Source organism: Nelusetta ayraudi, unplaced genomic scaffold (assembly GCF_046127955.1).
Source record: "Nelusetta ayraudi isolate G7.1 ecotype Tasmania unplaced genomic scaffold, CSIRO-AGI_Nayr_v1 ptg000070l, whole genome shotgun sequence".
Taxonomy (NCBI): Eukaryota; Metazoa; Chordata; class Actinopteri; order Tetraodontiformes; family Monacanthidae; genus Nelusetta; species Nelusetta ayraudi.
Genome location: NW_027466120.1, coordinates 289,794 through 301,739, shown reverse-complemented (window position 1 = coordinate 301,739; position 11,946 = coordinate 289,794). Strand labels below are relative to the sequence as shown.

At 44.9% G+C, this 11,946-nt stretch overlaps 1 protein-coding gene and 1 long non-coding RNA gene across 2 annotated transcripts in view; both read left to right on the top strand.

The window, feature by feature from the left end:
• The first annotated feature begins 2,448 nt into the window (after window positions 1-2,448).
• Window positions 2,449-6,435, top strand: hoxc8a (homeobox C8a). The gene is made up of 2 exons (XM_076042365.1): window positions 2,449-3,255; window positions 4,724-6,435. The coding sequence occupies exons 1-2, from the start codon at window positions 2,820-2,822 to the stop codon at window positions 5,032-5,034; spliced, it is 747 nt and encodes a 248-aa protein (XP_075898480.1). The 5' UTR covers window positions 2,449-2,819; the 3' UTR covers window positions 5,035-6,435.
• A 2,947-nt stretch (window positions 6,436-9,382) lies between these two features.
• LOC142899001 (uncharacterized) overlaps window positions 9,383-11,946 on the top strand; it is a 33,882-nt gene continuing 31,318 nt past the window's right edge. Inside the window, exon 1 of the long non-coding RNA XR_012928678.1 lies at window positions 9,383-10,062. This is a non-coding gene — a long non-coding RNA (uncharacterized LOC142899001). The remainder of the gene's footprint in view (window positions 10,063-11,946) is intronic.

Here is an 11,946-nt window from a genome sequence, read left to right as displayed (position 1 = left end):
CCTAAATTGCCTTTTTGTGGTGACAAACAATACGGACAGGATGCTGTAATTTAAAGGAGCGTTTCCGCTCGGCGCGGACAAAAATGCCAGTTTTACAGCCCCTATTGGAGCCCGGCTGTTTGTCTCAAACGCAGACGAACAAAGCAAACTGGACTAACTGGCTAGACGTCTGGGCTAAATTACTTTATGGTTTTAATGCCCGCTGGTGGTGGAGGTGGTGGGCTCCTCGTTCAAAGAAGAGTCATGCGCACTGCTCCCAGGACTTCAGTAAGATGGACCCCCCCCTGCTCATCGTCACAAAGTGACTATCAGCCGACAATTATGAGACCGCGTCAATAATTTAAGCTAGGACTGAGATACCGGACGGTTGTTTATTTATTTTATTTTTTTTAGGTCTTAAAGCAGATGCATGTGATGATGAATGTGTTGACTCCGCTTTGGATCTCAAGAGTGACTCCATCTTCCTCAGATATTTTCTGAAAAGATTAGTAGTGTTATTTTTTAAAGAAGAACAACAAACCTAATGTGTTAGTGGATTGGACACATGGAGGAAGCCTTTGTGTCTACAGTCGAATCTGATTGGTGGATTCACACAGCTTCCGGGACACATCTCGACACTAGATGACGCTGTTGGTCTACATTTTGAGCGGAGCCCCGCGTGTTGACGGGCTCTTTCACTGCTTCTGTGGCTTGGCTGAAAAATGAATAGTAACCTATCGATGACACAATGACAGATATGGTCGCCAACCGCGTTTTGTGTAATAGGCCGCAGAGCAGCGCAGTGGAATGCGGCGAGCTGATTGTTGTGTGCATAGCCCGGATGCTTTTGACAGGTTCCACTTGGGCTTTTATTTTGATGGTTTTACTTACGCGCTTACGAGGCTGTAGTCACATTATTTGGCGTGAAATGTGTCTTCAATTTCCATAAATGTGTTTAGTAAATTGCTCAGACAGTTCTTGTTGTTTTTTTTGTTGTTTTGTTTTTTTGCTATCCCTCTACTAATTAAACAATATAATTAATAAATTGTGGAATTGTAATTTATCAGACGAACAATTGTACTCCTATTTTAATGCACATTTTTAATTCCAACAGATTAGTTTCTCCAATAAGTATAGAAAAATAACAACTAGCAAAGGCACTATGTTTCAAGACTTTAATAACAAATTGCATATAACACTTAAATAACAGCAAAAGTAACATGAAAAATAAATAGCTCCACAGACAGAAACAATAACAAAATGAATAGCTCTGTGTAATATGACATTAGCATCAAAAACGTATAATAGTGATAAACACCATTTTAAAGCACGGTTTAATATAAAGGAAACACCATTTCATTCCATCCCTGATAATCGACCTTGGTGCCAAAGCTTTACAGCCCCCGACAAACAGTGCAGCGATGATTGGCAATATGCATATTTATGGAGTATGAAAGGTCTATAAATTTCCCCCGTGCGCGTTTCAGTTTTTTACGATGATGTGTATAAAACATTAGCAGTGGCGCAAAAATCCACACCTGCATTCCATTTTTCCTCCCCTTTCGCAGAGCCCACGCGGCTGCATCGAGCTGGGAATATATTCGCGCGCGTCCTCATCCTCAGCCAAACATCAGATGTAAAATTTTATTAACTCCCGCGTGTGCGAGATTTACTGCGCATCCTCGTTGGTTTTACGGGGTCAGTAAGTGGCACCCGGCACTCACAGGTCGTGTTTACACACAGTGCTTCACAGACAGCGCATGGTGCGAGTGTGTCGCTATGGTCTTTTGCTCGATTATTACACGGGGAGGATGTTTTGCCTTGTGTGTGTGTGTGTGTGTGTGTGTGTGTGTGTGTGTGTGTGTGTGTGTGTGTGTGTGTGTGTGTGTGTGTGTGTGCGTGTGTGAGCCCCCGAGCGCGTGCCTAATTTGTCATATTTCTTTGGACTTGCGGTTCTAGTTGGGTCCGTTTTTCTGATAACATGGAGGTCAAAAATTGCTCACAAACTCTACAAACAGCGTTCATTACAAAACAAAAAAAAAAAAAAGGGAAGGGGGGGGGGGGTGGTATTCCCCTTTTGTGCATGCGTTAAAAGCTACGTGTATGAAAACCACCGATGATAATAGCAGAACTGGGCCTCGTGCCATAGTCTTTATATTTTACCCCCGCCCCCCCCCCTCCTCCTCCCTCACTAAATAACAAAGCTTTTTGTTCCAAACACAGCATTGATCATATTTAAAGCCTCTTGGCTTGTTGGTTATGATTAGTGCAGTCCCACTCAAGGTGGATATACGTAAGGCCCGCGTCTGACCGGTCGTCGAAAGATGAAGGGTGGGCGGGGGGAGGGTAGTTGCATGGGGGGGGGGGGGGGGGTGTTCGCCTGTGGTGGGGGCGGTTGAGTGGGAAGCTTGGTAGAGGAGGGAGGGGGGCGGGGGGGGGGGGGGGGGGGTAGAGGAAAACGTCAGAAAAGAGCCGCGCGCGTCTGTGCGACTGTGCCGTGTCTCGAGCAAGCCCGCACTGAACCCAACGCTAACGCGCATCCAAAAGCACATGCCATGAGCCGGGTTTGAGCCTGCACGAACCTGGGGGGGGGGGAGAGAAAAGAGCAGCCGCGCGCCGCCAGAGGAATCCGATGAGAGGAAGGGCTCGGAGGGAGTGAGTGAGCGAGCTGCCGTAGATTGTCCAAAGGGGCAGCGTTTCTCCCAGTTCCGGTTTGTCTCGCCTCGCCTGTGCGCGCTGCGCGAGTTGGGAACCCTAAACAAAAGGCTGCCTGCCATCATCCGTACAGGAGGAGATTCCGCCGCCGACAGAGAGTCCGCGCCGCTTGATGCTAACTCAACATGAGCTCTTATTTTGTTAACCCTCTTTTCTCCAAGTACAAAGGCGGCGAGTCACTGGAGCCAACTTACTACGACTGCAGGTTTCCACAGAGCGTTGCCCGCAGCCACACGCTGGTCTACGGACCCGGAGCGGCGACACCGGGCTTCCAGCACCCGTCCCATCATGTGCAGGACTTTTTCCACCACGGGACCACGGGGATCTCCAACCCCGGATACCAGCAGAACCCGTGCGCTCTGGCGTGTCACGGCGACGCGACGAAATTTTATGGATACGAAGCCCTTCCGAGGCAAACGCTTTATGGTACCCAGCAAGACGCAAGCCTAGCGCAATACCCAGACTGTAAATCGTCGAGCAGCTCTAACCCCGGGGAAGGACAAGGCCACTTAAATCAAAACTCCTCTCCCAGTCTTATGTTCCCTTGGATGAGACCCCACGGTCAGAATCATACACTTACTTCATTTTATCGTTTGATTTTATTTTTTGTTTGTTTTTTTTGTTTTTTGTTTTTTGTTTTCCCTTTCTCGAGCGTAACTCTCTGCCTGAGTGAGCGTGTGTCTGTGTCACGCGCGCCACCGCGTGCGTCTGCTCGCGTGAATGTGTTTTTTGTGTGCATGTGTTTTCTGAAAATGCCCGGGTGTCTCTTTCCTATAAAACGAAATAAGTCAGGGGAACATGATGGGGCACATAGAACCTGTACTGCAGGCTGCTGTTACTCTGCAGCGGCACATGTTCGTACAGGGCTACATTGTTGCTTTCAAAAGTGCCTTCAAACACACCATATCTGATCACAGCTCATGACAACAGCCCTTTGAAGGCAATTATCGTTGACGTGGGATATTTCCCAAACCTCAAGCGCACGAGGGGGAAAAGGGCGAATATTATTTGGAAATATCACATTGCCTCACACGCGCGCACGCGCACGCGCGCGCGCACACACACACACACATGCCGAGAGAGACAGCAGGAGCATGCAGACTGACAGGAGGGCTAGCTGAAACACAACAGGCTGCGATTATTCACAATATGGCTCGTTTGAAGGGGGTTTTGGGGGAGCAATTTAACCAAGAGGCCCTGTGTGGCTCAGACTCATCCAGTCATGATCATGAGGGATTTGGAAGATATTGCCTCTCTCATCGATCATGCTGCTAGAGCTATCAAGCTCTCATCACGCCACACAGGTGCAGTCCCATTTAGATATTGATCATTAGCTGCTCCCAATTAGCTGGAGTGGAGCCCAAATTCTTTCCTTTTCCCCAGAACTTTGTGTGTGTGTGTGTGTGTGTGTGTGTGTGTGTGTGTGTGTGTGTGTGTGTGTGTGTGTGTGTGTGTGTGTGTGTGTGTGTCTAGAATGTGCACTAGCCATGCTACAGGCCCTGTAGCTATGGAGGATAGAAAAAAAAAAAAAAAAAAAAAAAAAACAGCCACATTCTTACACTTACACTATGATCATAAATCTAAATTGGTTATTTTAATTTGGAAGAATTGGTCAGCAACCATATAAAATAGAATTGTTTGTGCTTTTGATGTATTTGCTAATTGAACAGTTTGTAGCCACGCATTTACATACAGTACAGTGGAATATTAGAATTGCAGCACCTTCTTCAGTTTACCCAGTAACTCTTCTCAGAGGTGGATGTGGAAGTCAGACAGATGATCACTCCTGCAGACAACTATTAATGGTACAAACGTAATTGCAAGTATATATTTACAAAAACCGCCACTGTTTCAAGTTTTTACGCGTCCTCTTACGAATTTAACGTCACGAGTTTTCACTTTGTTTGGTTTTTCCTTTCCTAACGCGATCGTAGCATCGTTAAAAAGGTATCTGTGAATATTGACAATTATTATGCGGCACCTTTTTATGAGCCATAACCTCTGGCTTTATTTTTTTTTTTTACCCAAGCCCCAGGAAGACGGAACGGAAGGCAAACCTACAGTCGCTACCAAACCCTCGAACTGGAGAAGGAGTTCCTCTTCAACCCTTACCTGACGCGCAAGAGAAGAATCGAGGTGTCCCACGCCCTGAGCCTCACCGAGCGGCAGGTGAAGATCTGGTTTCAGAACAGGAGGATGAAGTGGAAAAAGGAGAACAACAAAGACAAGTTTCCGGGTCAGAGAGGTGAAGCCGAGGCCGAGGAAGAGGGCAACGAGGACGGTGAAGGCGAAGAGGCAGAAGAGAAAGAAGCGGAAGAGAAAGAGGAGAGCAAGGAGTGATTTTATGGTCCTTTTTATGGTTATATGGCTGAAAAAGAAGAAAAAGAGCCCCAACCAATAAACAGAAGAAGAGTCACAAGGAGGCAGAGAGTGTCAACTTTATGACCACCCTTTCATTTTGTCACAAGGCGGCAAAAATCTCTCCAGCGTCGCTTTCATAAATAGGAAAAAAAAAAAAAAAAAAAAAGTTTCCCTTCATACGGTTATTCTGTCATGATTCGCATTATTGGGACGGTTTTTTTTCTCCCGTCGAGGCTGTACGGCGCTGTCACCCTCTCTCTTTTATTTCCATTTTTGTTTTCGAAAATTAGCGGGTGTATTAATACGCATGTTAGATTGAAAATAGCTTAGCTATTTTTGAGGAAAACAATCTGCTTCTGATAATATCCGTGCTAGAAGCATTGCCAAAAAGATCCAAACATGACCAACGCCGTTATGTGTTGTAAATATATTATAGCCTACATTAAAAAAAAAAAAAAAACAACAACAACTCACTATTTCAGAAAAAAAAACCTTCCAAATTTTTTCCACGCTGAATGTAGGCCTATAACTTAGTAGTTCGTGTTAAGACGTCATCGCGACAGTTACATTGGCTGACGGCCCATGTATAAACCACAAGTTTCATTCTAATTATTATTGTTATTCTAATTATTATTATTATTATTGTTAATGTTACTTCTCGTTTTCATGTGAACGGCCTAGACAAAGATCGCTATTGGCTCCTCAGTCATCTTTTTTCTAGGACTACCAGGGAAATGCAATCGTTTGAAATCCTTTGATGCTACCTAAACCTGGGGAAAATGCAATAGAGATTTCTGAATAAAGAGATTTCAGATGTTTTTCTTTTTTTTTTTTTCTTTTTTAAAGTGTTCTATATCATCATTATATTATTAAGTTATGTATGTGGCATTTACCCGAATTACAGAATACACTTGTTGAAGACAATTTGTGAGTCTTGGAAAGACGACTAAGTGAAAGCCAAGAACAATGTTGAGATTGTACCACGGCACTACCTAAAACTCAGAGCCTTTGCCTTTCGCAGAATTTATATTCCTCACTCGTGGCATCGCTCTGAACTGATCGCAAGCTATTTCCCCCAACAACTAAAACTGCCTATAACGCACATTTTACTGTGTATAAATAATAATAATAAAAAAAAATGGAATACCTGCGATTCTGAAAGTAAGGGATTTTGTCTTTTTAATTTTCGATGTGCTGGTGATAGCTAGTTGTTTTTTTGCACTGAATATAATCTTTATGTACGTCTTGTTATATATTGATGTTAACAATATGCTCGTTTCCTGGTGTTTCATCTGTGAAAGACAGACTTGTGTGCCCCCCCCCTCCCGCCCCACCATTGTTGATGTAAAATCACGAATAAACAAGATGGCTCACAATAATTACAGTTTCTTTCTCTCTTTTGTTTTGAATGAATGCCCACTTTCTGACCCTAAAATGCACAAGTTCACTTTGTTTTCAGTCTCTTTACTTCATTTGGTTTTCCGTCTCTTTACTTTTGGATTTCTTGAGCTACAAAATCAAGGGCTCAATTTTATTTCGGAAAACTGATTGCAAAAAGCAAACATTGAGGAGAATTCCCTGGTCAGCGCACAACGACGGTAGTGTTTAATGACTGTTTGATATTGAACCCCGCGACAGGAGGCAAACTAAATGGGATTGACTTAAGTAGCTTCTTAATAAAACTCTTCCTCATGTAAACTCTCCCAAGTTGTTTGATTAAAAAGAAATACCTGACGCGTATTTGCAGGTGTACCATTTCACCTTTTAAGGGAAGGATGCGAAGCCCCTTCCCAGCAGGAGAGCTCCTCGACCCTCAGCCGCATTTGATTCATCCTTTTAATAAGAAACATGCTGTCTTCGGGGAAGATGTGGAGCTGTCTTTAATGAACTTTGGGATGATGAATAAGGGGTTTGCGATGAGATGAGCAAACACCAAAAGTAATCTTCATAAATTGACGGGCGGGGAGGAGGGTTGGGGGGGCATGGCGTCAAGGCCGATATATGGGTCTTTACCGCGCAGGTTGGGTGAAAACAAGGCTGAATGCGGGATTCGAGGCCAGGTGCAAGGACGCGTCGTGTTTCTCCCTTCGCTCCGTGGTGCTTTCACTGTGAAGCTTCAGCAATCCGCATTAGTGCAACAGCAAACGGGAAAGCAATGTAGGTCACTCGAGTTATGAATGTATATGTCTATATTTAAAATTCAAAAAAAAGAAAAGAAAACACTCCTCATGTCAACACATGAGGTTTTTTTTTTTTTTTTGTTTTTTTTTAAAGATCCTCCCCAAAGAATGTTATCTGACCAGGTCATCTCACGCCTTCGTGTTCACACCACAGTTTCTTCTGAACCTGAGCTGGAAGACTTGTCCCATTTTTCACGTGAGACCACAAACAGCCTGTACATCATTGTTATCACTTACCTATTTTTGTGAGAGCTAAGCTTGCACCTCAGTGACGTCTTGGAGCTACTCCAGCCTCATGTGGATAAATTATTTAAAAAGTCTGTTAGCGATCTTATTTCATCCACTCGATACCACAGCGTTTGAACTGGGTGGAGGAGCCTTTTATGAAAACAGGTCTATTTTGTGATGGGGACGAGAGATTGCACGATGGTCATTTTGTTAACTGACACCCACGTGAATTTATTTTTGTTCTTATTATTTTAAAACTTTAAAATTTGCTATTTTATTTATTTGCATATTTATCGGTTTGTGTATCTTCGTTTAGAAAATGAGAATGCTGCGGGTTCTTCTTTTAAGACCTAATTGCTACAAACGTCCAAACTTTCGATTTGTTCCAAAGGAAACTCGGAAAAACCCCAAATAAAGCAAGCAGAGAGGTTTAGACAGAAGAAGACCTCAGAAACAGTCCACTGAATTTCATCAGCAGAGGCGAGACGTTCCCTTTGCTCACTTCAAAAAAGGTTGTCACATTAAAGGAGGTCCGGGCTATATATATATATATATATATTTTTTTTTTAAAAAAAGAAATTTAATATCCGGCCTGTTAGATCTTCGGCGTGTCTGTGTCCCACCGCAACTGCTGACTAATTTCCCCTCTTTCCTTGAAAACAATGTTGCGCCCGAAGAGCAGTCCTTTCATCCTGTCCTTATTTTTTCTCTCTTGTATTTGCCTGAGTCCTTAGAAAGTTCCGGATGTCTCCTTCCTTTACTCACAGCCTCCTCGAGCCATTGTCCGTGTGTGTGTGTGTGTGTGTGTGTGTGTGTGTGTGTGTGTGTGTGTGTGTGTGTGTCCGTGTTTTTTTTTTACCACAAGGTTGACATTCCCAATAAAGTTTAGTGTACCTGCTGTAAAGTTTATTGGCGGTGTAAAGCCACACGGTGGGCTGCGACTCGGCTCTGCATCCTTTGTGTGTCGTAGCCTCAGTGTGGAGATTCCGGCCTGCAAGGACAAGATAATTCCCTGTTCCAAGTATGTGGCATGTTATTAGGTTTTTCCACACTTGGTGTTGCGACTCAATGCTATTGGTCACGAAATCCGCTCGTCATAATTTTCTGGGGAGAGAAAAAAATGAGGTTTGGCTGTATTTATGATAAGATGTAGGCGATTTAAACTGGATGATGCACCACATTTCTTTTTTAAAGACGTCTTTGTTTCATCAACCCGTCCTGTTTTGAGGTAGTTTATTTATTTATTTATTTTAGATTTATCATTTGAGTGGAAGTCGACGAAATGCGCTCAGGATTGTTGTAAAACGCCCCCCATATCTGTATATGCGATGTTGGATTTATAATCCACATTTCCTAATCTCTGCTCTTGTATTCAAATGGCTTGTTGAGAGGTTGACCCAGATTTACAATTGCGCGCTGGTTCCAATAAATAGTCTCTGTGGCGCGCGAGCTCTCAGACTCAGAGTGATTACCGAGTTGGATATGAAAGTTGATGCCTCCTCTTGTCAACAAAACCCAAGTAATCTGCAGTGTTCACACACACCAGCGTCTTTTGGATGTTTGGTGTGAAGAGAGGGACCTGACGTGAGCTTCCTGTCATGATATCATCCTCACCATCAGTCCTAAAATGGGAGTGGAGTTCACTCTGATTGAGCTGAGATATGTTTACTCTCTCTCTCTCTCTCTGGCCGCCCTCCTCCGCCACACAGTTTCCAATTTGGCTTTGGGGTGTTTTATGTCACACAGTTGCGCACAAGCGTAATTATTATTTTTCTTTTCTTTTTTTTCCTCCTTTTTTGGCGCTCTACTTAATTGTGGCAGAAAAACAATATTTCAGGGCTTTTATCTTGGATGGTAACGGTAGTTTTCACATTTGTCCTACGTTTTTGTACACAAGATAAAAAAAAAAAAAAAAAAAAAAAAAAAAACGGGGGAAAGATGGGTGCAAACATTCCTGGTTGTTAAAGGGAGAAATTTACAGCTGAGTAATAAAAGTTTACGACTGGATCCTCGCTGCCATTGGCTGCCGCTGACCACGTGGCGCACGCTCTATGAACATGAACTTTATGCTGTTGTCTATTCCCTGGTCCTTCCCTTGTATCAGCAGCAGGCTAAGCTAGGGCGTAGAAAATCGCCTTTATTCCCACTTCTTTTCTCCAACTCGAGCATCTCTGCGTGCGCGCTCGCCCGGCGTCGTTTCAGACTGGTTGGAATCGTGCGAGCTGCGACTTCCTGACTTGTGGGGGCTCCCTCGCGGACAGACGCCGCCAAAAAAGCAGCCACTCGCCCGCGTTCATCTCCCCCCCCCCATCGGAGGCATAAAATCCGCGCGAGTGTGGGAAGAAGAAGAAGAAGAAGAAGAAGAAAAAGAAGAAGAAGAAGAAGGAGGAGGAGGAGGGGGAAGAGGAGGAGGGGAGATGAGGAGGAAGTGGCGGAGAATAGAGTTTCCTCCCTGGCAAAGAGAGCAGCCGCTGCCTCCAGGAGCTCCTTGTCGCCGAGGTGCGAAGGCAGCAGCCCGGTGGCGCTGCTGCTGCTGCCCCCCACTTCATACCGTCACCCCCCGTCAGCTGCTCAGAGAAGCCGCGGAGAACTCGGAGGGGTAAGCTGACACGTCTCCCTCACTCTGTGTGTGTGTGTGTGTGTGTGTGTGTGTGTGTGTGTGTGTGTGTGTGTGTGTGTGTGTGTGTGTGTGTGTATCATGCTCGTGTTTTCATGTGGCGCTTAGCAATCAGCTGACGTTGGCTCAGATGGACGCTGCCGAGATGTGTGTGTGTGTGTGTGTGTGTGTGTGTGTGTGTGTGTGTGTGTGTGTGTGTGCTAGCAGCAGCAGCAGCAGTAGTCGCTGTGACCTGACCTGTAGCCCGTCAGGCTGCTTGCGCCTGCAGCTACAGTCACGGTACCTTCGCGCTGCCTTTGCTTTTTTTTTTTTTTTTGCATCAGCTGCGCGTTCCCGAGCCGCCGTGCCAGTCTCCCGTCATAAATAATCAGCTGCTCTGCCCAGGCGGTGACGAATTAACATTCGGAGGTGCCTGATGTGCCCCAATTATGTCTTATGTCGGTGCTTGTTGTCACTTGTGGCCGCGAGTGAGCCAAGAGCCTCGATTGTTCTCTCTCTCTCTCTCTCTCTCTCTCTCTCTCTCTCTCACTCTCTCTCTCTCTCTCTCTCTCTCTCACTCATACGAGACAAAAACAGTACTACAGTACGCATACACGGAGCGACGAGGAGTGTGGTTCCCCCTAGCGACCAGAAGGGCGCGCCGCTTGGAGGTGGGCGGGGTGGCGCTGATCCACGTTGTTTTATGGCCGCTGCTTTTCCACGGCTGTCCGCTGCGGATGTCAGCTGACCCGCCTGATCAGCTGCTACCACGGGCTGACACCGAGGAGTGTCCGCCGCTGTTGTCGTCCTCTCGCACACAGCATGGGACGTTTGTCCGTGGCTTGGTCTTTCTCTCTCTTTTTCCTTTCTGTTTCTGAATGCAATGCAGAGATTTTTGTTATGATTTGTGGCCTCTTACGTAATCACTGACGACACTGTGTGGACAGCTGCAGAGTTTATTTACACAGCTCAAAGGCAGTGGCAAACGACATCCTTTTTTTCATCGGCATTCTTCAGCAGTAAATACAATATTAGTGTTGGCATGCACGGAGCAACAAGGGAAAATTGCACACATTTAGATTCTGACAGCAAGACATTGTGAAATGGTGTATTAGTGGTTTGTCTTATTTTACATATGCAAAACTTGAGAATTGCATCTTTATTCAGGCCCAAAATTCACAAAAAAAAATGCTTAAAAAAATTATAATAGAATCCAGTACGTGTGTGCTCTTGTCAGTGTGGCCATGTGACGAGTGGGCTATGTTTTAGAACAAGAGTGAGTGGTCTTCACTTTTTCTCACGGATTTGTTATTAAATTTGAGGTTAGCAATAGGTTAAATTACAGGGTCAGGTACTGCGGCTAAAGTTTGGGTTAGCCCGTACAACATTCTGAAAAGCAAATAGGTCTGTGTGTGTGTGTGTGTGTGTGTGTGTGTGTGTGTGTGTGTGTGTGTGTGTGTGTGTGTGTGTGTGTGTGTGTGTGTTTTGTTTCTTAAGCGCCTGGAAGTTGAAAGCGGTTCTTTATTAAAGCTCGGCTGGGTGAAAAGCTTCCTGTGGGATTTATGTTCTATGCTCTGACAGCATATTTTGTCGCAAATGGATCTCACGTGTTTCTGTGTCCAGCTTGAGCTCCACGGTCCCAAGTTTAAATCTTGTAAAATGCAATTTTATTTTTTTGGTGGTGGTGGGGCGGGGGGTGGCGGTGCTCGCTTCAGAAACATGAAGATCTTTTAAACCACTGCTAAAACACGCGCCTTGCTTCTTCCCGTATGAAAAATCACCGTTGCAATGGCTCGTGTCCAGTGCCTGAGGGAGAGACGCAGAGAAACAGAGAGGCTCCTTTTAGTACATGCCATTCGGGTTGTTAGGTAAATCTTAATTTAGAAT